General features: G+C 38.5%; 1 protein-coding gene across 1 annotated transcript in view; it reads left to right on the top strand.

The window, feature by feature from the left end:
* The window catches only part of DYNC1I1 (dynein cytoplasmic 1 intermediate chain 1), a gene marked incomplete at its 3' end in the record, with an annotated part of 339428 nt that overhangs the window by 32763 nt on the left and 279516 nt on the right, over positions 1 to 27149 (top strand). The window contains exons 2-4 of the mRNA XM_079712020.1: positions 9467 to 9583; positions 16886 to 17000; positions 19713 to 19803. Of these exons, the coding sequence (XP_079568146.1) occupies positions 9476 to 9583; positions 16886 to 17000; positions 19713 to 19803 (314 nt within the window). The 5' untranslated portion in view covers positions 9467 to 9475. The remainder of the gene's footprint in view (positions 1 to 9466; positions 9584 to 16885; positions 17001 to 19712; positions 19804 to 27149) is intronic.

The raw sequence follows: 27149 nt of genomic DNA, 5'->3' as shown, positions 1-27149 counted from the left end.
AGTGCTGGAGAGGCTCTCCTGTTTAATGCGCTGCAATTGCCAGTGCTCAAGTTACAGCTGAGGCAGTACAATTTGGGTAGCTCAGCTCAGAATCTTGAAGTGATGAAAGTAGGGCTAGAGACACTATGCAGACACAGTCTTAAATATAGCTCACAAACCCAAGAAGAGAGATACTAACAGCTTACTGTGGAAATATTCCCTGATTTCCTAGTCAAGAACCAACCCAATATGAATAAAATTAAGAGGAGCCTCAAAAACTCAACATAAATATTTAACTGTATGTATATACTAAGACGTTTTTCCCTCCAAACCTGTTCTCTATTAACATAAATAGATCCTTCCTATGTAGATGAAACTCTTGCGGTGCTTGGGACTACCCAGTATTGGCTTGGAGGTGTGGCTGGGAATTTCAGAGGCCAAGTCTTTTCTCCTGTCAGCTCTCCCATGCAATTTACATTTGCTGCCACCAGGTGGTGATAGAGAGTGATTGCAAGCAGACTGATCAGGATCCACCGTAAGTGCCTTTTGTTTAAGAAGAGCTTTCTTGTGACTAAAGGGAGTGAAATCCTGAATAAGTAAACCCTGAAAGGGAAGCATTGTTTAATGAAAAATATTCAAGAAATAAAGAGTTTTGGTGTTTCCAGTTCTGACTCGTCCACTCAATAGTTGTACACTTTAGATAAATGCAGCTCAGTTTCCCTGTTTATGGGTGAAATACTGGTATTGGATTATGTAATCTTTAAAGTTTCTTATCTTGAAACAAACATGTGTAATTGTAATTGTGAAAGCAGCAAAATTAAAAGAATAAAAACTTTTCATATAACAGAGAAGCCTTCACTTTATTAACAACCATCTTAGTTCACTCACTTCGCAAGGCGAAGAAGACCCATTAATTTTGTGTGTGTGTGTGTGTGTGTGTGTGTTATGGGGGGAGGAGAATGGGGAGTGAGAGAAGGCTTCTTAGTTTGTCTTCCTTACCTATTACCTGGTGTAGGCAAGTGAGGAATAAGAAATCCTTCACACAAAGCTCTATGGAACCTTTTCTTCAAGGCCTCATCTCCCTAAATCCAGTCTTTCTAATGATGTATCCAGACGTCTTAGATCTTCCTGGTATTTTTAAATCATTATAAATATATTTCTAAATCATTGTAGTTTCTTGACTCTAATCTGAATTTTCTATGCTCAGTGATTTTATTCCTGTTATCTTTTACTTTTTCTTTTCTGCAAAAGAAAGAGCTCTAACCCCCTCTGTTTAGGTTGCCAATATAAACTCTTAGCAAAATTTTGTTAAGTAAATGTCTCTATAGACTTTAGAATCAACTCCATCTTATCAGAAGTAGATTAAGACAAAGTGTGGTTTGAGGATCCCTGTGAATCCCAAGATGTGTTCAGGGGTCTGTAAGGTCAAAATTATTTTCATAATAATGCTAAAGTGTTTTTGTCTTTTTCACTGTATTGACATTTGCAAGGATTGTGTGAAAGTGATGGTAGGTCAAACTGCTAGTACCTTAGCATGAATTGAGACAGGGCACCAAACTCCTAGTAGTGGTGTTGCACCTCACTGCCACACACTTGCAGCTAAAAAGACAAATAGTTTCACTTAAGAGTATCCTTCATGAAGTGGAAAAAAAATACTAGTTACATTAAATCTCTAACCTTGAGCACACGTCTTTTCTGTGTGACAAATGGGGGCATATAAGGCACTTCTGCTGCTTACCAAAGTCCAGTGGTTGTCTAGAGAAAAGCATTTGTGCAGTGTTTGAGTTGTGAGCTAAATTAGCTGCCTTTTTTCAAGAAACACTATTTTTTACTTGAAACTACAATTCATAGACAAACCATGGTTATTTAGGCTTGGTTATTTGGCAGAAATTTTCTGAAAAATCAATGATGTGAGCTTGCCACTTCAAGAACACAATTGACAATATTTGTTGCTAATGATAAAATTTGAGCTTCAAGCAAAAATTAGAGTTTTGGGAAACTTATATTTGCCACCATGAGTTGTACAGCTTTACCATACCTAAAGACCCTTCTGAAGAGTTTGGTAATGATAGTACCAAATGTGATCTTTGGATGTTGTACAATGGAATGTGTTGATATTTGAGAAGTCTGCATAATTTTCTAAATAACCAATGCATAATGTTATAAAATCATACATGAATAAAAGATTCATTCAAAGTTTAAAACAGACCAATGGATTTTAATGTAACAAAGTACAAAAAAAGTTCATTGACTGGTGTGGTTTCATGTTCAGCTTGCAACTGAACTTTCAGAAACTGCCATTTGTTGATTTTTGGTGTAATATCAAAGATTACTTCGAGAGGCTATTCAAATACTCATTGTTTTTCAGAATACACATTCATGTGAGACCAGGTTTTCTTTACAACTAAAATAGCACATCACAATAGATTGAATGCACAAACACCTGTAAGAATCCAGTTGACTTCTTTTAAGCTAGATATTAAAAAGAGAAGTGAAAATACAAAAGAAATACCCTCTTGTTATGATTTCTTTTTGTTGTGGAAAGTGTGCCTATTTTTTCATAAAAGTTTTATGTTAAGTAAAAGGTTAGTGTTGTTATTATAGAATTAATTATTAGGTATTTAAAGTTTTATCAGTTTTAATTTTTAACATGGTTGATGTTAATAGATATAACCCACATAAACAAAAGCTCTTTGAGGTCACTAATAATTTTTAAGAGTCTCAAGGGATGCTGAGACCAAACGTTTGAGAACTCATCTACAATACGAGTAGACGAGGCCTGGGCACCCCCCATGAGATGGATTTTATCAAAATGTTTGTTTTCCCAGTATACTGATGGCTATACAAATTGAGCATATAACCCTCCCACATCTTTCAGCAGCCAGCTCCCTCTGACATTTCTCTCACCCTCTTTTTTTTTTTTTTTTTTTTGCGGTATGGACCCAGCTGCTCTGCTGCATGTGGGATCTTCCTGGACCGGGGCACGAACCCATGTCCCCTGCACTGGCAGGCGGACTCTCAACCACTGCGCCACCAGGGAAGCCCTCTCACCCTCTTTTTATTGACAGTGTGATATAGCTGTAAAAATGGTTGTGGTCCCATTCATCCCTTGGCCTCCCATCCAAGTGGAAGGAGGCAGCTATATTGTATAAGAAGCCAGGCAGGGTGGAAGGAGGTTGTGAAAGATCAAATTTCTTACATGTACCTAGTGGCAGATGAAAAGTTCAATAGCTGATAGTGAAGAGCCGACAGGAACAACTGTTTTTAGGCAGGAAAAGAGAACTTGTTTCTAGGTAGTTTTTTCAATGCGTCTGGAAACAGCTGGGCAATGACTTAAACCTCCTAGGATTCTGACTTTAAGCTTAAAAATACATTTGCATATGCCAGCATTAGAAATGGAATCTCAAACTGCTGCCAACTTAGACAACTGAAAGGAAATAGAGATCTAGATGGTTGAAAAGCTAAGCCTCAGGAGGTTCTGTTGCTTGGCAGCTGTGTAAACAGAGCTAAACCCTTTGCTTCTTCTCTGTTAGACGCTTGGTTCTAAACAGGATCAAACCATCCCATGACCATATGTGCAGAAATGGAAATGAAGGTGACGGGTCTCATTGTTGGGTTCAAGAAAAGTCGAGCATTTTCCTTTCTTTATGGATGTGTGTGGAGTAAGAAATCTGAAGGAGTTGCAGGGTGAATTGAGAAGAAAAGGGCAGGCGTGAGATGACTTTTGTTTTTACCTTCCTGAGTGTCTATGTTGTTCTCTCGTGTTTTCCTCCTTCCTTCCTCTCTACGTTCTTTCCTCTTTGAGACTTAGGACCGTGAGACATTTTTATGATGGAACAGCAGGAGTGACCCTCCCTGTAACTAACTTAACTAGAGAAGAAACCATTTCTCCATGTGCCTCTCCATTCTGGGGGAAGTGGGTAAGATAGGGGAGGATGCCTGCTTGGGACAGCTTGATATGTAATCCCTATGTTCAACAGAAAAATGGAGAAGAATTTTACTACTATTAAATGACTACATTTAATTGTTTAAAAATAGTTTTTTCTTCGAGTCACATCTCTTTAACCACGTGCATTCCATTTTATAACCCATTTAGATTGAGAAGCATGCTATACCTTTAATGTATTTCTCACTGTAATTTTTTAATATTTAATTTATTTTTATTATGGTATGATTGACATAAAACATTATATTAGTTTCAGGTGTACAACATAATGATTTGATATTTGTACACATTGTGAAATGATCACAATAAGTCTAGTTTAACATCTGTCACCATACATAGTTATATAATTTTTTTTCTTGGGTTGAGAACTTTTAAGATATACTCTCTCAACAACTTTCAAATATGCAGTACAGTGTTATTAACTGTAGTCACAATGCTGTACGTTACATCCCCATGATTTATTTGTTTTCGCACTGGAAGTTTGTACCTTCGCCCATTTCACTCATTCCCTCACCCCCAGCTCTGAGAACCATCAATACGTTCTCTGTGTCTATGAGCTTGATTTGTTTTGTTTGTTTTTTGTTAAAGTTTTTTTTAGGTTTAGATCCTTTGCAGTGAATTTCGAGTGATGACTTTGGATATTGAATTAGGGTGGAGTTGGGGGAAAGAGTTTGCCGGGTAAAAAATAGTAATAGTAATAATAATAGTAGAAAAAGAGGAGGAGGAAGAAGGGGGAAGAGGGGCAGAAAGAGAAGGAGGAAGAGGACAAACAACTTTTCTTAGGTGTTTAATATCTGCCAGGCACAGTATTAAGCTCTTGACTTATGTTGATCCATTTACTTGGATGATAACGATGGCAGTTTACTGAGCTCAAAGATGGGCTGAAACAAAAGATGTGAGAACTGAAACACTTGGGAGGATGGATGGAGATGAGTCATAGTGAAACAAGGGGATATAAGGTGAACCAGGGGAAAAGAGGGAAATCAGAAACAGGGAGTTTAAATTTGAAAAAAGTTACAGTTGGGAATTAGGGTATGGAGTCCAGAGTAAATGGAGTAGCTGTTGAGATTTCTGTTGTCAGGTAGGGGTAATTTGGAGGATGAGAAAAGAAAAAAAAAAGAGGTGACATTGGATTGTACTCAGTGATAGCTGGTGAACTTGCAGGAGAGCAAGAGCTGAGATGCAGACGTGGGAGGGAATAGAAGCATGAATCGGGCAAGTGCAGGTAGGTTGTGAGAGAATGTGGGCAAAAGGAATGTCACCCTGGAAAGCAAATTCAGAACGTGGGACTCTGCTAGGAGGAGAGCTGGGCAGGCATCATAAACAGTGCATCAGCTGACCCCGGCATGCATGGAGCTGGGGCGAGACAGCTGTAAGTGTTCCTAAGCCAAGGTAGAGTTGAGCTGTAGTTGGCTGGTGGGTGGGAGAGTAGGTGGATGATCAGACAGGGAGGCAATATACACCTAGAGGTGGGTTTGATTTATCTACTTGACCCCTTGCCACTTGTAAATGAAAGAGACCAGCTTTTTATGTGTGTGCAGCAAGTGAGCAATAATTAGCAGCAGGTAGCTTTGCCTCTTATTTTCTTAAACTGGGAGCACCAAAATTGCCTTTGCGATGACCTACATTAGCCCCAGGAAGCTCTATAACTCATGTCCTCCATTCTTTGTTCCTCGATTTGCTTTGTTTAATGTGCAGGGAGATTTAGTGGGTCAGACTGGCAAGCCCCCCCGGGAAAGCCTGTGGAGTTCAGTGCTGACACTGCATTTAGTGCCACTATTTAAGCCATTTCACTGTGTGTAAAGGCCCATTCATTTACTCTAATGTGTACTTTCCAAACCCTTTACAAGGTGTTCTCTTGAGATTTCTTATTCTCCCAGGTGTTGATGCAAAGTGTCTAGTTTGGAATAGATCCAAAAATCAATAAGTGGAAGGTACTCTCTATAGCTGTCTTTCAACGTTGTGCTTCTACTGCCTTTAAAAAGTGAAGTGTTATTTGAAACGTCACTATGTAACATAATTTTTTTTAAGTTCCCTTGGTGTTATTGTTTGTTTTTAAAATATTGGGGGCTTCCCTGGTGGCGCAGTGGTTGAGAGTCCGCCTGCCAATGCAGGGGACGCGGGTTCGTGCCCTGGTCTGGGAGGATCCCGCGGAGCGGCTAGGCCTGTGAGCCATGGCCGCTGAGCCTGTGCGTCCGGAGCCTGTGCTCCACAACGGGAGAGGCCACAACAGTGAGAGGCCTGTGTACCGCAAAAAATAAAAATAAAAAATAAAATAAAATATTGGCTCTATGGCTGGTAACACCAACTTAAATGACCAACATTGTTAGACAAATTTATCAGTTTTAAGAAGACCTTTGCCCTTTGCAGAAATGTACTGAGAATACACCTTACTTCCCACTGTTGAATGAAGTCCTTCGCAAGAAAATCACAACAAATACAGGATGTTCTGTTACATGGTTTGCTCTCTAACAACCATAATATGTAACTGAAGTCATGCCAGATACTTTTGATGGACTGGGAAAGGGAGATAAAAGTTAGGGAATGTGGAGGAGAGGGAAACTTCTTAGAGAATTCTACAGTTTTTCTAAGAAGTTTCCACTGGCTGCTTTCAACATAGGATGACACAATTATTGCTTTAACAGTAATTTTTCTGATCAGACATTTCGTTTTTGACAGCAGAAAAATATCAAAAACAGAGATCAGATTGGCTCCCATTGGGGAAGAATATATGTAACTTCTCAGATGCCTTCTGGAATTAGGTTCTAGTTTTCTCCTGTCAGGTTTTTTGGTGTTGAAAATTACTGGCTAACTGTTTTAGTGGTAAATGTTACTTTTATCAGTTCTATGGCTTCTCTTGGGGAAAAAATCAGATCTAACTGCTTGGGTCCACGTTCTTCCATGTCAACCATCAAATTGGAACCGGATAGAGCTGCTTCCTGCAGGCAGAATGTTTCCTCTCTGGCTGGCCTCAGTCACTGCTTTGTTTCCTCAGTTATCTACTTGGCACCTGTAGGACAATGAATTTGTGACTCAGGTTTAAATAGGCCTTGGCAAGAGACTTCACGCTCCATTCCACAGCCCCAGTCCCCATCCAGCTTCTCATCCCACCTGCAGTGTTGTATCTCTGCGTTCTTTCTGCTCAGAAGTCCTGTTGACACTTAAATTATGACACACTGAAAGTTTTTTTATCACTTCCTTATTTGCCTTCTCGTCCCAGTTTCACTGACATCCTCTTGACAGTCTCAAAGTTGAATTGTTACTGAATCTTTCTCATTTGCTTCCACATCTAAAGGCTACCAAGAGTCATGTCTTCCTTCTTGGCTGGGCTCTCTTCAGTCCACATTCCCAGCACATTCTGTCTGTACATTCACCTACCATCCCGGTGCAGGTGCAGTCGACCCAGATAGGTGTTGGCACCAGCCTCCCCGCAGCTTGCGTATTTCTAGTTTCTGCTCCTATCTGTTTCCCAGGCAGGGACAAGAATAGGCTTAAGCAAATTTGTATTCTGTTTTTGTTTTGTCACTGTCTCTTTCAAAGAGCTGCTGATTTCCCAACCTCTTTACACCCAATGGAACTCACTTTTCTGTATTTTCAAGTCTTTGCCACTTGCCTCCACAGGTCCATTCTTACCAACTAAAGTTTGTATTTCTTGACGTGGATTCATCTGCGTCTCTTGTACACAGCCTGCTGGTTCTCTCTTCTGCAGGCCTTTGTGTGTCTCTATCTCCCTTTCCTGTGCTAGTTCCTGACCTCCTTCCATATCCAGTTCAAATTTCACTTCTTCCTTAAAGCTCACCCTCGCCCACTCCACCAGATCTTGATGATTCTCTTGTTCTGCATCCCCTCTGAACTTGTACGTTGGCGATCCGTGGAGTGTAGTAGTGCAGAGCACGGACATGCTTGAATTGAAGTCCTTCCATGTATGGACTATGCAGTCTTAGGTCTTGCTGAGCCTCCTTTATCTGTGAAAAAGGCATTCATAATAATATTGGTCTCCTTGGATTGTTGTAATTAAATGTGATAATAAATGTAAAGTATCTGGCACTCAGTAATCAGTAAGCCGATCTCTCAAGGAGCATTTCCAGCCACACCACATGCTCACAAAGTTGAGTTATGTACCCCTTGAAGGAAAGAATCTGGCTCTGCTCATCTTCGTACTTGATACCTTAGAGAATGCCTAGCACAGATTAAATATTCAACACATATTTGTTGAAAAATGAAGAGCATGATCATGAACAGCAGAGATTGATTATCATAATGATTATTGCTATTATTTCACAAATCTTTGCCATCACATTATGAGCAAGAATGTGTATGGTAGGACAGTAGGAACACAGTACACTTCCCAGCTGTGTGTATTCATCTGAAAGTGTCTTAGGGTGACTGCAGGTTCTTGATTACCTTGTAAAGACAGTGACAGTAAGTTTGAGGATTTTTCATTGCTTTGTGTGCTTTTATTTTGCCTTCCCTCATTTTGTCATCTACTCAGGGACACATTATGTATTCATCATAGTTGCATACAAGTAATATGCAAATGAATACTCGTGACATTTATGGTTAGTTTTTTTTCTTTTTTTTTACTTTATTTTAAGAATTTGGGTCAGAGAAGAGTTCTTCATGTCTCAGTGTCTCCATTTTCTTAGTTTCCAGTTGGGAGCAGAAAAGAGACAAATATAATCATTGTGATTGGTGAGAATCTTCTCCAAACTCATTTTATTTGAAATTTCTGGCACCATCACCACTAGGATCATCATCACCATTAACATTAAAAATCTTGTTCAGATAAATTGTCCCAAGAACTTGCCATGGTGTTGTCTCCTCATTCATGTGTTCACAAATATCTTTTGCTTTGAAAAGGGAAAGTGCCAGGATAAGCAATATTGCATTCAGTATGCAAATGAAAGTTTTATAGAAATAGGTTTGTACTGGAGATGAAATTAATTGTGACAGTTCAGGAGGAGTTTTACAGGAAAAAAAGATTAACATGTTAGGTCTTCAGTGGCTGTCTTCCCTGATGCATATAATATTAGGCAAAATGAAATCTCCATGTGCCCAGTCTCAGTGGAGGAATGTTTGTTGAGCCCATAGAAATTTGATCAGGGCATGTGTCTAAGAGTTTATGACAGCCTATTTTCTTTTCTCAGTGTGGGGATGAATTGGTCCATTGTCGTCTAAATTGGAAGTCATGGTGATGGTTCTTTTCTGATTCTCTTATTATTAACTTTTTGTTTACTTGTTAAGAAACTTGTACAGAAAATGTGTTACTTATTCTGAAGTAAGTTGCTATTATTCTTCAGACCAGAATAGACTATAACATTGTATTTTTTCAAATATTTATGCGTACATGAAAAGGGAAGATTTTATATAGAAGGAGACGAGATCTAACTTATTTGATTCATCAACAGAGGCTAAGGTATACAATCTGTTATTGCCAGAAAGTTCTATTTTCAAGCTTGATTTCCTTTTGAATGATTTTTGTGATGATAATAGAGAGAAGTTGTTTGTGTATATTCACTTTTTTTCCTCTTTTGCTCCAAGGAAACCAACATGTCTGACAAAAGTGACTTAAAAGCTGAGCTAGAGCGCAAAAAACAGCGCTTAGCACAGATAAGAGAAGAGAAGAAACGGAAGGAAGAGGAGAGGAAAAAGAAAGAGGTAAGTACTGGGTGCTGGGTGTTGGGGGGTAGGGGGAAAGGAGAATCACTTGATTCCGAGAGGCTAGTCATACGGATAAAGAGGACCCTGTAAACGAATGCTTTTACAATACCTGAATAACATGAGTGATGTCTACATACTCAGAGTAGTAAAGTCATTGACATCTGCCATGTAGTGGCCAGGCACCACATAAATGGTAGATAGCATTTGGTCCAGAGGTCCCAAACCCCTGGTTTACCCCAGACTTGAATAGAACCCTGAAAGTGGTCTGTGATATGCTATTGTTAGAAATTCCTTAACCTTTCTGTGTCTCAGTTCCCTGTGCTTAACATGGGAATAGCAGTGTGTTTATTTTGTCTGATCATGAGGATTAAAAAAGTTAATCTTATAAAGCACTTAGCAATACCTAGGATATAGTTACTACTTAATAAGTGTTAATGTCAAGGGAAGGTTTTAAAAAAACTACTGGCCAGAACATTTTAGGAGAAAAATAGACAATGATGCCAGTGGATTACCATGATTTCTTTTCTTTTTTTTTTTTAAGTTAAAAGTATTTTCCATCCATTTATTTATTTTTATTAAAACAAATTTTTTTATTGGAGTATAGTTGTTTTACAATGTTGTGTTAGTTTCTATTGTACAGCAAAGTGGAGTTCCCTGTGCTATACAGCAGGTTATTAGTTATCTATTTTATATATATTAGTGTATATATGGCAATCCCAGTCTCCCAATTCATCCCACTACCATGATTTCTTAAATGTATATTTTTTTCAGGGTAAATAAGAATCCTAGGTCTGGTAAAGGGAAAGCTGCATTTTTCTCCTTTGGTAAGGGGGTGGATAGTATAGTAGACCCTGCTATGTGAGACATTAAATCTAGAGATTTTTAGAGCCCTTCCACTAAGGCCCTTCTTTATGCCAACAAAGCAGCAGAAACCCAGAGGTGAAATGTAGCTTTTCTGCCTGCTAGAACCAAATCCAGGACCCTTGATTCCCAATTCAATGCCTTGCTGCCCTATCATGTTTTTTTTCTACTATCAGAATCCAACAAATAGTTTATTTTTAATTCTCCAGTTTGTTGTGGTGGTGTAGAAATAGCCCACATCTTGTACAAAAACCAGATGCCACAGATATTTTTGAGTAGTTTTCTAAGAAGGAAACTACATACAGAGTGGTATGCTTGTGTGTATACAAACCAGAGCTGCTTTCCTACTCAGAGTTTTTCTTTTTTTTTCTTCTTCTTTTTTTTTTTTTTTTTGCGGTACACGGGCCTCTCACTGTTGTGGCCTCTCCCGTTGTGGAGCACAGGCTCCAGACGTGCAGGCTCAGCGACCATGGCTCACGGGCCTAGCCGCTCCGTGGCATGTGGGATCCTCCCGGACCGGGGCACGAACCCGCGTCCCCTGCATCGGCAGGCGGACTCTCAACCACTGCGCCACCAGGGAAGCCCCAGAGTTTTTCTTTAAGCGAAAAGAAGAATGTGTTTTGATGCCTTACAAGCTAAGTGCTATTTCACACTATAAGGCTGGGAGAACAAGGTAAAAGGTTTCTAACAATTATTTTCCAACAAAGTAAAACATAACTGCAGTTGTTCTCTAGCCTTCTGGTATCTTGCTTCTCTTGGTACCATTACACTTTGATTGATGTCATAGTTTATTTGTCCTTGACAGTGAGCGTAATGTTTTTCCTTCACAGATCTTTGCTGTTACATATGCAGTCTTGAGTGAAGTAGAGGTGAGAATTGACAAGGAATGGCTGTTCGTTTCCATGCACAGCCAAAAAAAGCATTAAGTTATTATGCTCCCTTTCCTTCAGATGTCAACACTTACTGTAGTTTTAAAGCACCTGTTGTCCTTTACTAATAACCGGTTTCCTTTTAAACTGACATTCTAATATCCAACTTGAATTCCATAGAATTACCACAAAATGCGAAGTGATATGGGAAATCTGGTTCCAAATTATGCTGTCTGCTTCATCCTCGTCATTTTACACATTTTGGGGGGAAATTACAGGCAAACAAGACTGGTAGAAACAGGCCACCCTTTTTGTTCCTATACCACGCAGCTTTGATGGGGATTTAGCTTGTTAGGCAACAGACAGGGCCCTAGCAGACTGGGGACGGCAGGTGGTAGAGCGTGTGGAACACCTGGACTCTGGGCCTTCCTGGGCCTCTACCTAGTTCTGGAATTAAAGTTGTACGTAGTCTTAGTTTCCTCATTTCTAAATTGACAGGGTGGTTGAAGCCTGACTCTGCTCTTTGGAGTCCCATGGCAATGCAGAATCCCAGCCTCCCCTCCCCAGAGTCTCTGATTTGAAATATCTAAATAGGACCAGATTTTGGGATCCACTGCACTGCATCACCCTGAAGGTGTGTCCTGGCTTTCAGTCCTGTCCCTCTACAGCCCACCTCCCCCACAAAAGATCTTTCCTTGGGTCAGACTATGATGACTTGGTTTGTTCTGAGAAGCCAGTGTGGTCAGGCAGAGGCAGTAGAACTCAGTGGTTATACAGAGGCTTTCAAGTTGAATGTGGCTAGGAAACCTGGCTCTGCCCTTTGCAGAATGGCCTTGAGTGAGTCTGGGACCTCTCTGAACCTGGTTTCCCTTCTGTAAAATGGAGAGAAGAGCGGGTCCTTCCTCATGGAGTTCTGTGAAGGTCCAAGGAGATGATGGAGAGCAGTGAAAGACGCAGAGGACCTGGTTGGTGAGAAACAGCTGTTACTCTGCTCCTGAGATGGGCCCTAAATGGGGCCCGTAGAACAGCTGCATACATTCGTCCGGATCAATGCTAGGGAGGCCATTATTCAAAAATGCCCCATTATTAGAAGGGTCTTATAATTCAAGGCCCCTAGTTTCCTGGGATGATGGCATTTTGTAGCTGAAAGAAACCTGGAAATAATCTCTTCCAATCCTTCTTTTTCAAATGCTCTTATGCCCCTGGGGGCTAAGCCACAGAAGTGATCCCCCTTTATCTCCAGTCTCAGGAAGGACCCCCTCTTCCATCCAAGCCAGTTGTCCAAATCAGAAACCTGGGGTCACTCTTTCACCACCCCTTCTCCAGCTTACACTGATCATGGGTCCTAGACAGGCACAGTAGCTCTCCCCTTTCCATTCCATCTCCTTTTTCCCTAAATCCACATTACAGGCAGACTCAGCTTCTTACATTACACCTTATGGGCCATGCTCTCTGTTGACAGGAAGTTATGAACATTCTCTTCCCTTGGCTTTTGCTGTTCTGTTAACCACATGTCTTGCAGTTCTCATCTCAGATGTCTCTTCCTCTGGAAAGCCTTCTCTAATACCTTTCTCTAACACATGACTGAGTTAGTCCTGTACCCTATCCTTGACCTTATCAAATTATTTAGCACCATTTGCTTGTTCATTTGTCTTTTTCTCCTAATAGAGCACAAGCTTTTGGGGACAGGGTTGTATTTTTTCATCACTGAGTCAATGTCCAGCACAGATCCTGCCACATAGTAGGCCTTCAATAAAGGGTTATGGAATTAACGAGTGAATGAATGAATGAGCACCTAAACTAGTTAGGGCAGGTCTGAGATGCTGGTCACAGACATTCTTTCCAAGGACTGCAATTTTTTTTCTGCAAATTTCCTTGGAAGCTTCAGATCCCGAGTCTGTGGAATGCTCTAGTTAACTGGCCATGGTCATTGACTCCGAAGTTTAAGATTTTCTGGTTTTTGTGTTGTTTGTAGAGAGTTAGAAATAGCCTTAAGCTTATAAGTTTGATATTTTCAAACTTTATTTAGGCTTATATTTTAAATAAAACAAGTTTAGAATAAAAAGGAAACGAAATGTTCTTTAATGCTAATCTGAGTGATAGTTTTTTGCCAGGACTGAAAACTAGTGTGAATTGGGACCACCCAGGTTGGTTGTCTCTACAGAATCCAGAAAACTGTGTACATGTATAAAATTACACTCTCTGCGTCTTTGGATGTCAACTGCTTTCTTGGTTGTGGTATTATGGATGAAATCTGATTTTAAAATAAATATAGTGGTCACCATTTAAGACACAGAGCCAATGTCATGAAAAATTGGCTTTAAAGCAATGAGGTGTGCTTAATGAGGCCACCCTGAAATTTCGTCCTGTCCTTGGCCTTCTGCCAAATTGCTGCAAGGTAAGATGGACAGAGGCTTCCCGACCTTTCCTCACTTGTTCGGCTAACAGCTATGCAGCTGTCTTTGGAAAAATGACTGACAATTCTCGGCTGACAAATTTTCTTTCTTCACATACCCTCTCTGGGTCTCAGCTGTGATGACTCTTCACAAACAGAAATATCATTTGCTGGGAGAGACACCGAGCATATTTTAAATTACTAGTATGCAAAAACTCCTTGTTGAGTCATTAAAATGTATTAGGACTCTGTAGTATTTACTTGGGAAGAACCAGAGGTTTCATGATTAGGGCTTGGTATAACTGCCTTGGATGAAGTAACACATTGTTTAGTTTAAGGTGCTAGTTGCCTTTATTTCCAATAAGTCCCAGTTACCTAACTTTGCATTTTTCCTGGTCAACTTTGAGTGTTGATAGCTTTCCTAAGCTTCTGTTACATCTAGATGGACATTTATCCTTACTAATATTTGTCATTGTATTGTCTGTTTCCTTAAGAATTAAAAAAGGCAGAAGGCAGAGAATGAGTTGTAGAGACACCTTGTATCGTGGGAATGACACATTGGAGGTGGAGTTCGGGTGTGCTATTTTTGCACCGTGTCTGGCCGTGCGTGTTGACACGCGGTTTATGTTCTAATACGTTTTTTGAATGCTTAATGATTAAAGTTAGAACTTCCCTGGTGGTGCAGTGGTTAAGAATCTGCCTGCCAATGCAGGGGACACAGGTTCGATCCCTGGTCCGAGAAGATCCCACATGCCGTGGAGCAACTAAGCCCGTGTGCCACAACTACTGAGCCCACGCTCCACAACTACTGAAGCCCACGTACCTAGAGCCCATGCTCCACAACAAGAGAAGCCACTGCAATGAGAAGCCCATGCACCGCAATGAAGAGTAGCCACCTCTCGCTGCAACTAGAGAAAGCCTGCGTGCAGCAATGAAGACCCAAAGCAGCCAAAAATAAATATAAAAAAAAAATAAATTTATTTAAAAAAATGATTAAAGTTAGAATAAATTAAAAAAAAAACCAGATTCTGTGCCTTTCTGCATAGGACATACATGACAGAAGGTTATAGATATGATGCCCTAAGTTTATTCAAAAGGAAGATTAGATGGATCTTTTTCCGTTCACTGTACATAAGCTCCATTAGAATCTCTCGCGTTCATTACCACCGGCACTCTGTTGTCCTTAAATAAGTTTTTGTTGAAAGGATGAGGAAAAGTGGCTTTGTTATGAGCACTGGGTCACTGGAAACTTAGATAACTCCTCCTCACAGTGGTGGTGTAAAGGGGCTTACTGAATGGGATATAGCTGGTGGAAACTGCTCTGAATGGTGTGTAATTCTTAGATTCTATAGCTATAGAAGAGCAATTACCAAAGGCAGAATATTCATTCATTGAACGCATTTTTATTGATAATTGTGCATCAACTGTGTCAAGCCTTGATCTGGATGTGTGGATATAGTGGTGAACAAAATAAACACATTATCTGCTCTCAGTGAAGCTGACAGTCCAGTTATGGCTTAACTCTTCACTGTAAAACCATGCTATTCTGTATTGGCTTCCTGAGATGAATTTTGCTTATCTTCGTTTTTTCATTTGTATTTTAGCAGTGGCAGTGGTAATTCCCTTTTCTTTCATTTCCCCCTTTTCCTTCAGTCCTTTTTTAAATTTTATGGCATGTGAATACTGATACAGATCCTCACTCTGCAAGGTCCTTTTTCTTAGTTCTGTCTTTGCCTCTGTTGTTTGCATAAACTTTGGAACTTGCTAGATTAAATGTTAAAATTGGGAAAGAACGTGAACTTTGATATCTTCCAAGATTAAACTGCTGCTTCAGAATTTTAGGTTATATGAGAGTGCCTGAACCTTCTAGTATCCTCATTAGCCCTTATCGATCCCCATAATGACAGTTTTCCCTCTGATGACAGGTAGACTTCAAACATATGACTGCATTTTAAGCCTGAGGTGAATAATAACAGAAGCCTTGAGCCTAGCACTATGTGCAAAGATGCATTTTTTACTTATAATTGGGGTGTAGGTTACCATCTGGGAGTAAGTCAAGGTTGCATGAACTCTTTCTGCTTTAGATGCCACAACAGAAATTATGCTTCACTGCTTTGAAATGTACTTTGCACTCCTGAAAGATGTAATGTGTCTGTTAGGGGGGCCAGCTTGCCCCTGAGGAGAAAGGTGTGTCTGATAACTGGATAATTGGCTTTTGACAAACTCTAAGACAACTTCACGCTTGTAAACTCACAAAGCCTTGTCCTGAGGTAGCTGCACATCAAATAGGATGTTATCGTGTTTCAGATGTGGGGCAAATGCCTTGTCTTAAGTAGTAATTGTGTTATGAAAAAGTAAAGAGACCTGAGAACTCCCCCCAGAATTCCACCACTAACCTTCTTTAACCTGTATTTTGACTTGTTGCTATCCTATAAAAAGACAAACTGGATAGAGGCTCAGACAAGATGTGTTTTTAAGATAGAACTTGGGGAAAGAATGTCTCTCTCCTAAATGATTTTTTGTTTTGTATTTTTCTACATGATAATTTTCTCCTTTGAGTTAATATGTATAATGGAAGCCTATGAAAATCAGAATTAAGCAACAATACTTATTCACGTATTGTTCACATGCTTTAATAAACATTCTAGCCTGGTTTATTTAAACCATGGTAAACTTAGATTACTGATACAATAGTGTATTGTACAGTTACGGATTTTCATAACTAATTTTACTTTTTAGCCAGATCCCAATAATTCCTTGTTTGCATAATTCCAAACGTGAGCCATGAATATTACAAACACACTCATCAAGAACTGATCATATGTCTTCCCAGAAGGGACAAGGGGTTTTAAAAAACCAGACAGAATTTTTTAAAAAATCACATCCCAGTTAGAAATATTTTGCCGTGATGGTTTCTTCCGAAACTGAGTGAGAAAAACTCTCATACCCTGTGATAGAGACAGGAAGAAGCCTTCAACCAAAGAAAGTACTGGGTTAGTGATTATTAAATGGAGCAGTTACAATGTTTTTTCATCCTTTGTACGCATGATTGTATCTATTTAGGGCTTTTGCCTGGTGTTTGCTGCCATGCATTTACCATTTTCAGTTTCAGCCAGGAAAAGCATACCTTTAGCTCTGTTATTCACTTTTCTTACTGGCATCTACTTTCTGTAGGCTGATATGCAGCAGAAGAAAGAACCAGTTCAGGATGACTCTGACCTGGATCGCAAACGCCGAGAGACAGAGGCTTTGCTGCAAAGCATCGGGATATCGCCGGAGCCCCCTCTAGGTACTTAAAAGTGTTTTGTGTTACTATTTCCTCAGATTTGACTTGTGTGGGATATACCATGTCCAGCATTTACTATTCTTTTATGTCTATTTTTGTTTTTATTTTGTAAAAAATGCTTTGGCTTATGGGTCAGATGTATTTATTTTTGGAATTGAGGGGGCTGGAAGGAAATAGGAGGACAGGTTGTAGAGTTGTTAGCAGTTTGCTGCTTATTGGCTGATTCTGCGGTCAACCTTCTCCACTGTGTTATTTGTTAAATGAGTTGCCACATGGTAAATACAAGAAATCTCGAAATTAAGAAAAAAATATTGTTCTTCATTTTCATTGCTGAATCCCTGCCTCTGTGCCAACCTAAATACTGTGAATCTGGTTATGAATTTCATAACCACCACAGACATAGTTATTCCATGATGAAAACAGAATGCTCGATGGGAAATTTGAAGGAAAACTTAGCAGGGTGACAGATTAGCAGCTAATTAACAAGTTTAAATTTCTTTGACTCTGTTGTGTATCTTGGTTTCATTGCTCATCGGCATTTTTACTGCAGCACCCTTCCTCCAACTAATTCACTCCTGGTTAATTATCCATGACCTCATTTTATCCAGGGTTTGGATATTGAACTATTTGTTTTATTTGTGTTGAAGGTAACTTGTACATAATGTGTTTACTCTGTCACTTAACTATATATCACTCATGTGATAAGTTATTTTATTTTTCTTTATCCATTTGCTTTCCATACATTTTAGAGTAATCCTAGGGTGTCTGTAAAACTACGTGATATCCAATATAGGAAGACAAAAACTTTAAAAGTAAAACATATAAATAAATACAGTACAGGTCTCCTTTTAGCAATGGTTTGTCTTCTTTTATTTCCATCATTGGCTTTTATATTAAAATAAATTTTCATGTATTTCCATAATTCTTAACAATAAAAATCATCCCATGTATAACAAAATGGCAAGTGTTTATATCACTATAAATAAGAAAAAGAGCAATATATCATAAGCATACAAATTATTGAGTATTGCTGAATATAATTTAATACATACACACAAAACTAAAACACCATGAAAACGCATTTTATACTCAACCTCAGTTTGTAGTAGGTAAAATCATATGTCTAACAATGATATAATAAACCCAAATAAGACTGATTATTTTGTTAGCTTCTTTGTGGTATGAAGGAGGTAAACTATGGGATATTTGAGTGATGGACCTTCTTTGAGGAGCTGACAAATTTTTTTATTACTTAGTTGACAAGTGATATATATTAGACACTTTGCAATTGTATTTTTGCCTCAAAATAGCCTTTGAAGTTCTGCTGCAATGTGAACACTGGTTAAACACAATAGTAGAATATCTATTCTCCCCTAACCTGCATAAAGCCAGCAATTAAACCTTAAGAGCAAAACAGTTTAAACATCCCTAAACCATGACCAAATTCTGAACTATCCCTGCATCCCTGCCAAAGGGCCCTGGCAAGAGTAGACTCCATTTTCAATTTTCATCCATCTCTCCGACTGACCCTCTGACTTATTGCAGAGGGTAATCAGTGAATTAATTGTAGAACCACATGAAAATTCCTAGTTACTTGACAGATCTGCCATTGTGTTATAGGATTTGGACAAAATAGTTAAACCCTTTACCTTATTAAATAAATAAAAGGAAATTGCACATGATTGAAACCAAATGGGAATCTACACTACGTATTGAAGTTTCTTTCTGCCCATATGGCTTCTTTGGCATGTGTGATATTCAGAACCCGTTCTCATCTGGCCTGAAGCCACCTTGGCTATTTGGTGCAGCTTCTATCTGAAGGACATTTGGCTTGTACCTGAAGGATAGAGAAAAAAAATACGTTTGCATTTCCTTTAGTTTTTTTCTTTTATTATCCTTGCTCTCAGACTTTCAGCTTGCACTGACCTTGATCTTTGAACTTGCTTCTCCTGTCTGCAGAATGGCAGTTTGCTTATGTGCACATGGCAGTGCTTTCTAGAGCTGCCAGAAGCAAAGGAACACAATTCACAAGCACAGTAAACATTACAATGGGATGAGACTATTAATTAAGTGTAAAAATAAAGCAGCCTGGCATTTTGCTTTGTTTTGAAAGAGATTTTTAAATTACGAGGTTCAACATTTACCCTTTCTCTGTCACTTAGTCTCTCACAGCAAATGCAGTTTATACTCCATGGACAATAGATTTCCCTCCAAATGCAGACATACAACAGCCTTTTCTGACTCCCCGTGACCATTTAAAATTATTCAGAATCACTTATTTTATAATCTTTTAAAGTTTTATAGACACCTCATCTTATTTTTTAATAGGTCACATCTATACTAACAAAATAAAGTGGAGAATTAGAATTATCTGGATAGTTCATGCTAGAGAGAGATTTGACTTGAATTATCTGGATAACTGTTTTGATTCTCCATTTTACTTTGTTAAGGTGGACATGGCCTTAGAATCCCTAAGTTAATTCTGTCTAAATTCATTTCAAATTTTAATTTCCAAAATATGAAAAATTCACTTGACTTTCTTCCTTTTCTTTTCTTTCCTTTTTTTTTTTTTTTTTCCTTATCCCATCTCAATCTCTCCTGGCCATACAACCACTTTAATTTGGGCCCATTTGTTTTGATTTGTGTGACGCTGCTCTTCCCCAGTGCAGTCGCTGCATTTTTTAACATGGGATACCTGTTATTTTCATTATTTAGTCCCAACCCCTATGTCTCCCTCCTCGAAATCAGTGAGCACTCCCAGTGAAGCTGGAAGCCAAGACTCAGGCGACCTGGGACCATTGACAAGGTAAGAATTTTCCCTTTACAAAGGCCATGGTGGGGTGTCAATAATACAAGCCCCCCCCACCAAAGAAAAGGCCTGAAAACCACATCATTCTTTTGTACACTGTTAAATGTGCATGCATCTTCAAAGTATCAGTCATTTTATGTTTACATTTATGGTGGCTTGCTATTTTTGGTGGCATAACATTGAATTTGAACCCTAGAAATGATAAACTTATATATTATCCTTCCGTGAATGGGCTAATTTAGCACCATGTATCTTGTTTGACAAACACAAACATATCCATTAGCTTAGGCCTAAAAGAAAGCAGGGAAGGACCAAAGACAAATGGAATATATATCCAGCTTCTTCTTATTCCACTTTGGTTTTGGTTTCCATGAGAATCTTTGCGACTAGAACGCTGAGATGTTCTAACCCTAAATTTAATTTTTCAAAAGTCCTGTTTATTTGCTTAATAGAGTTGATTAATTTGAGAACTGGGCCCCCAAAGTGTTTTTATTATCATTACTAATTATTATAATCATCAGGATTGACTGCTCTGTTTTTGTCAATTGCCAAATTTTTATTACACTAGGTATATTCCAAGATTATGTAATTAGCTTCTCAAAGTGGATATAGACATTCTCTAATTTAACCACTGAGGGGACATCCAAAATGTAAAGATGCAACGAGAGAAAGGAGAAGGCTCATTAATATGCATGGAGTCATGGAAACTTTCTTAATCCAGGTGCCTTCAGCAGGATTCCCACATGAGGGTGCCTATAGGCAGGTGATAGAGATGAGTGGGGAGGGGGCCTGTGGCAGCTGGTTAGCAAGCACTCCCTTTGTAAAGGTCAGATGTCTCCTCACAGCTCAGGCTGGTTGAGCTCAAGTGGGAACATGGACCCAGTTTTTCCACATCTTTCAATTTTTCATGAGAAGCTAAAAATTCAAGTATTTGTGCAACAGTCTCCTAAATGTTAACTGTTAATGACTTTGTTAAAAGTAGTTGTGGGCCAGATCTTGTTGACAATTTGTGACCTCTCTCTTTGACTCTTAATTTTTTTTAAATCATGAAATATTTTAATAAAATTTCAAATAAAAGAAACAGCCATCCACAACACCACCATTCTGAGAAATCAACCTTTGCCTTGTCAATATACCTTTCAATCCTTGTCTACCTGTGTACATTTCTTGCTACCATATATGTTCCTGGAGGAGAGGTATACAATTTTTCATTTTTCTCTGTTAACACATTATCACAAGCATTATGTTCTGAAAGTCCATTGTTTCCAGAAAAGCGTAGGCAATTTTGGTAGAGAAAACTATGGAAATGAGAATAGTATTAGTGCTGTAGGCCTGTTTTTTGCTTTCTGAAACCAACGTGTAAGACTGAACTGATCTCACCAATATCTGCCTGTTGGTGTGTTTCAGACTTGAGTGTTTTGTTTTGATAGGGCCTTTTGAAACCAGTGGACACTGCTTTCAATTTGAGAAAAGTGAAAGTAGAGACTTTTGTGGGCACCAGGCTGGTTTATGTTAGTATATCGCCTTTGTGATTTGGGGTAGCACACGTCTTCTCTCATCTTTTGCTTTGAACACTTCAAAAGGTCTTTGAGGGGGAGAAAAAGTAATAATAACACAGCATGTACCATCTAACATTTATACAAGAGCAGGCACAATATAATCACATTCCTTAGGGGGTCGTTGGCCTGTCATTAAGTTAATGTATTTGCCTGTTTCTGTACAACGATGGTGTTGTGTCAGTGATGCTTAGTGTCAAGGGGTGCAGTTGGCAGCATTAAATACTATTACTGACTTCATAGTTGATGAGCCCTTTTGAAAACTTCTAGAGAAAGCTGACCTATGCTGTTAGCACTCTGGGGACAGCAGCAGTTATTCCTTCTGAGAGAACATCACTTCATTTCTTTCCCCTTCTTACATGTTTTTTTAACTTAATCACTTTGGAAGAGGTGCTGTCTACTCCCACCCCACACAAACTCCACAAACTCCAACTAGCTTCAATTCTTTATAGGAACATTCTGGCAAGAGTAGGCAACTAGAAGTCAATGAGTATCTCCCTTGCTAAGTGCAGGTTTCATAGAAATGCAAGGAAACTGGCATTGAGGAAATGATGATTTTCAGAAAAACTAAGCATAAAATTGGCTTGAGGAGACAGCATTAGGAATAGCTTAGTAAATCTTGCCCTTGTTTTGAACTTAGGAACATTCTGCTCAAATTTATGTTTTTGCTTCCATGAAATATATATGAGAGTTAAATTTCAGAAGAATGTTATATTTCAGTTTTTAAAATTCCACTTGGAATGTCTTTTTCTGTAGAAGAAACATCTTTTGAAAACAGTTACTATTAACTCTAACACTTCATAAAGCATGAGGCTGAGAAAAAACTTGGTAATTCCTAAGAATGTAACTCTATAGTCATAAATTTGCATATTTGTATAGAATTTGGACCTTTTGAAAAATGGAAACTCTTTCAGAAGATAACTTAGGAGTCAAATCAACATATCTGGTCCTACCTAAAGGGGCACATAAATTCTGTCATTCATTTGCCAACATTTCAAACCAAAACTACAATTTTCTTTACAGAGCCAAAATTGGGAAACATTTCTTATATAAGACCTGTAAGTGGTTAATTTGGAAATGGGCATACTTAAGGTACCCTATTATAAAGAGAAGGTTAAAATAGTGCTTTAAAAAATCAGGTATAACAAAATTTTCTTTTATTGATTTTTAAGAGCAGTTAAGTAAATTTTCTAAATTGAGTGAATAGAGTAGATATATTTAATAATTTTTCAATTATACTAGTGTGATTTAATTTTTAAACTTACAGTGTCATTATTTGTATTCCAATTTCTGCTTCTGTTGTTATGGCCTGCTTCTCATTTGCAACTTACATTTGTGGTACTTTTCTCTTTCTCTTAATTGGTTTTTGTAGAACCAATTAATCATTGCTCATTTAAATATATTGGACAAAAGGACAAGCTCTTGGGTTTCAAAAAAATCAGTTTATTAATAAAAAATTTAAAAGACTAGTTTTACAAACAAATGTAGATGAAAAAATCCTAAACATACTATTTGCAGCTGGAATCCAACACAATATTAAAAGGATACAATGTTATGCTTGGGATATTGACTCAAAAATTGGGATTGATTAAATAATTCAAGGCTATTTTAGTATAGGAAAATATGTTACCATAATTCAGCCTATGAAAAGGTCAAAGAGGGAAAAGTAAATATTGCAGTATATTCTGAAATGGTACTTGCAAAACTTAAACATCTAGTCCCATATTTTAAAACTTAGTAAACTAGGAATAGAAATGTTTTTCTCAATATGATAAAGAATATTAATTTCAAACCAACAGCTTACATCCTTTATACATGAGAGTGAAGCAGTAGCACTTTATAGCTCTCAAACAAGAATGACTTATGGTTAGTTGAATACATGTCTCTCTTCCTCAGGGAATGACAGGTCCTTGAGAGCAGGGAGTAAGTGATATTTGCAGTTGTATCCATATAGTAGGTATTCATTAAATGTTTGTTGAATGAATCAAGTATCCTCCTGCTTTTTACAGATCAGGGCACTGAGACACAGAGAGAATAAGTAATTTTCTCAAGCTCACACAGGACATAGCTACAGTGCTAGGTTTGAACCTGGGCAGGATGATACAAGTTTCCACAATCTATACCTCAACCCTACATCAGCTCTAACGACAATCAATATAAGTGATACACAACCTACTCCGTTAGGTTACTGTGATTAAACAAATTAATATCTGTTAAGCACTTGGAAAGGAGGCTGGCATATATTAAGTATATGTGAGTTTTAGCTATTACTGTTATTTTTTTCATACTTTGATTTAGCCCAGCCCTTAATCCCTAACCTTCAGATATTCAACCAGAAATGAATCGAAGTGAGAATCATTCAGCCTACATTTATTCTTATTCACATGGATGGTTCACAAGGGACTTTGCACTAGGGCTCTTCTCATGTTTGGCTGAGATTCCTTAGGCGTCTCAGTGACAAAACTAAATTAGAGGCTGCACTGGCCTGTGGAAACTAGGACAGTATTGACATCATAAAATTTACTGTATACCAGAGCATAGGCTACACACTGTCCCAAACCTGATTCAAGAGGAAGACTTTGAAAAGGATTTCAAAGATAAAATATGTCTCAATGTGATAACATATTGTGCAATCTCTTGTTACAATAACACCCATCCTGTAACATCCTAAAAAAAAATAGTCATAGGGGAGAATATTCATGCTTGTCTTTTGTGACAAGTGGCATGGGGTGGACGGATAGTAATACAGTGGCATGGGGTGGACGGATGGTAATACAGTTGATTTCTCTCTTCCTTTTGGACCCTCTGTAGCCTTAACACCATCACGAAGTTCTACTTTCCAATCAATCAAGGACACTCAAGTACCACTGCATTTTATTTTTAATAATCTCTTATTATTATAGAAACAATGTTAGTTCATTTTATACAATTAGAAAATATAGACAAGCAAAAATAGAAAAAAATCATATTCCTACAGAGAATATGCATCAGCACTCTTAATACCTTAGTGTATATTCTTTCACACAATATATATGTCATCATATATACGATAAATGATATCATACTGTACAAACTGTTGAACTTGCTTTTCTATTCAGGTATCTCTATTTTTCCATTTCGGTACATTTTCATCTTATCTAGTATCTATACCATCTTCAAATTTCCCCAGTTGCTCCCACCATAATCCCATTATATTTAAAATTGATGCCTGTCTTCCTAGCTATCAGCACCTATTAACCAAAATGCTTATATCCATAGATTTTCTCTAGAGAGGTGAAGCCCCTCCCAAGGGGACCTTAGATGCAGCAACAGAAGAAATGTCTTCTGAAACACTTAACAGGAGAACAAAGATACAGAGTGGATTAGAGGTCTTTCAGGCTTCTAGCTTCATGTGGACTCCAGATCAGAACTGGGACAGATGTCTGCAGATCCTCTCCTGTTCAGTTTGAACATTAGGTCTCTGTATAGTTAATATTAAGTATCATGTTGACAAAATACTTTGGGTAAAATTCAGATATTTGATAAACTCTGCCTTTCCCTGATCTACTTACTGCCTAGTGAACTCTGAACTCACAAATAAGGAAATTAGAATAATTTATTCATGGTCAGCTTGTGCTGGCTGCACCTGGTCACCACTTTTCTCTTGTAATTTGAGGAGAGGAAAATGTGCTCAGGGACCACGTGCGCTTAATGCCTGACAGAAAATCCTCAGGACTTTTAACTTCATCTACAATTGGACTCCGTAGGATTCTCTGGCACTACCTGAACCTCAAAGGATTTTTAACTCTTTTTGGTGAAAACATCACTATCTTTCAAGGTGCTCTGATGAATCAGAAGCTAAAGGGAAGACTGTAAGGAGGTTTTAGTAAAGGTAGAAAAGTACAATTCAATAATGCAAAACCTTGGGGGAAATCTAATAAGACTAGTAAGATTTTGTGCATCCAAAATTCCTTAAATGATCATTATGTAAAGAGAAGTTGACAGGATGCTACCAGCTAGTTGGACTTCAGGGAGACTGAAATCACTGATTTGAGGCTGATTAAAAGTCAATCTCGGGCTTCCCTGGTGGCGCAGTGGTTGAGAGTCCGCCTGCCGATGCAGGGGACACGGGTTCGTGCCCCGGTCCGGGAAGATCCCACATGCCGCAGAGTGGCTGGGCCCGTGAGCCATGGCCGCTGAGCCTGCACGTCCGGAGCCTGTGCTCCGCAACGGGAGAGGCCACAACAGTGAGAGGCCTGCGTACCGCCAAAAAAAAAAAAAAAAAAAAAAAAAGTCAGTCTCTCGGAAATTAAAATAAAGTGTACACTGTAGGGTTTTCTCTTTATGTAGCACATAGACTGATTAGTTAAAATTTTTTGATATCCTGTCACTCTGTCTCAGGCAGAGAGTGCTGTATATACCCATATGGTTATAGTTATAGGGTAAACATCTATTTTTAACAAGGGGTTGCTGAGATTTCTTCTAGAGAGACTGCTTGCTTGACAGCAGGTCCTCTGTGTAAGATTTGGGGAAAACACATCCTTGCTCTGTGATGGGAAGTCTTGCATTTCTTTTTTGAATCCAGCTCTAATGGACTCCCTGTATGGCTTAGTGTGGCCCATATCAGAGCTCCATGTTAGGGCTTTAGCCAACAGAGGGAAGATTCTCACACAGTAAATGAAGAAAGAGGCTTTTTAAAAAGAGCCTGGTATAAGTGTGTATTGCCCTGTTCCAATTTTACTCCTGACACTGGAAAAAATCTTTATCATTGTTATTGCCAGGCCAAAGTAAGGAAATCATTGAGGCTGGGAAGTAAAACATTAACTCATTATTTAAATGTCATTCTTAATTAATTGACATCACATTAATGATTCTGACAGATTAAGTGATGTGATGGATTTTAAAATGTCCTTATTATTCACTGTATTACTTTTGGAAATGGCACTTAGAAAAAGAGCTTGGGGATGACACTGACTGGAGATTTTCTGTTTGGCACTATGCTCACATTGGCCCAAACTGTTTTCTTTATCTGATTAGTGACTAGTGATTTGTTTGAAAGAGAAGACGTGAACAAGAGTCCAGAAAAACTGTGGGACTCAGGGGAGCTTGGTATTCTGCCCTCGAGAGGTCTCTCCACCTTAAAGAGAAAAGAAGATGACAATTTGAGCTCCAAGGTGGTTGCTTCAGGGACTAACAAAAGTTGCTAAGTTCAATTGGTAGAGAAAGTAGCTGGACTTCTTTTCATTCGCAGCACAAACTAGCATTATGGTCAGCATTCTTTTCAGTTTTATGGAAAAATGATTGACATACATCACTGTTTAAGGTGCACAGCATGACGGTTTGATCTACATGTATTGTGTAATGATTAGCACGATAGGTTCAGCTAACACCCATCTTCTCATATGGGTACAATAAAAAGAAAAGAAAGAAAAAAAGGAAAAGAAAAAACATTTGCACCTTGCAATGAGAACTCTTAGGATTTACTATCTTAGCAACTTTCCTGTATATCATACAGCAGTGTTAGCTTTAATCATCACGTTGTATGTTACAGCCCTAGTACTTATTTATCTTATAACTGGAAGTTTGTACCTTTTGACCCCCTTCATCTAATTCCCGCTCCCCCACGCTTTGCCTCTAGTAACCACAAGTGTGATCTCTTTTTCTATGAGTTTGTTTGGTTTTTTGGATTCCACATATCATTGAGATTATACAGTTTTGTCTTTTTCTGTCTGACTTATTTCAATTACCATAATGTCTTCAAGGTCCATCCATGTTGTCACAAACAGTAGGATTTCCTCATAATATTTC

This window comes from Hyperoodon ampullatus (assembly GCF_949752795.1).
Source record: "Hyperoodon ampullatus genome assembly, chromosome: 9".
Taxonomy (NCBI): Eukaryota; Metazoa; Chordata; class Mammalia; order Artiodactyla; family Ziphiidae; genus Hyperoodon; species Hyperoodon ampullatus.
Note: the sequence above shows the minus strand (reverse complement) of the source record. Positions and strands in the feature narration are given on the sequence as shown.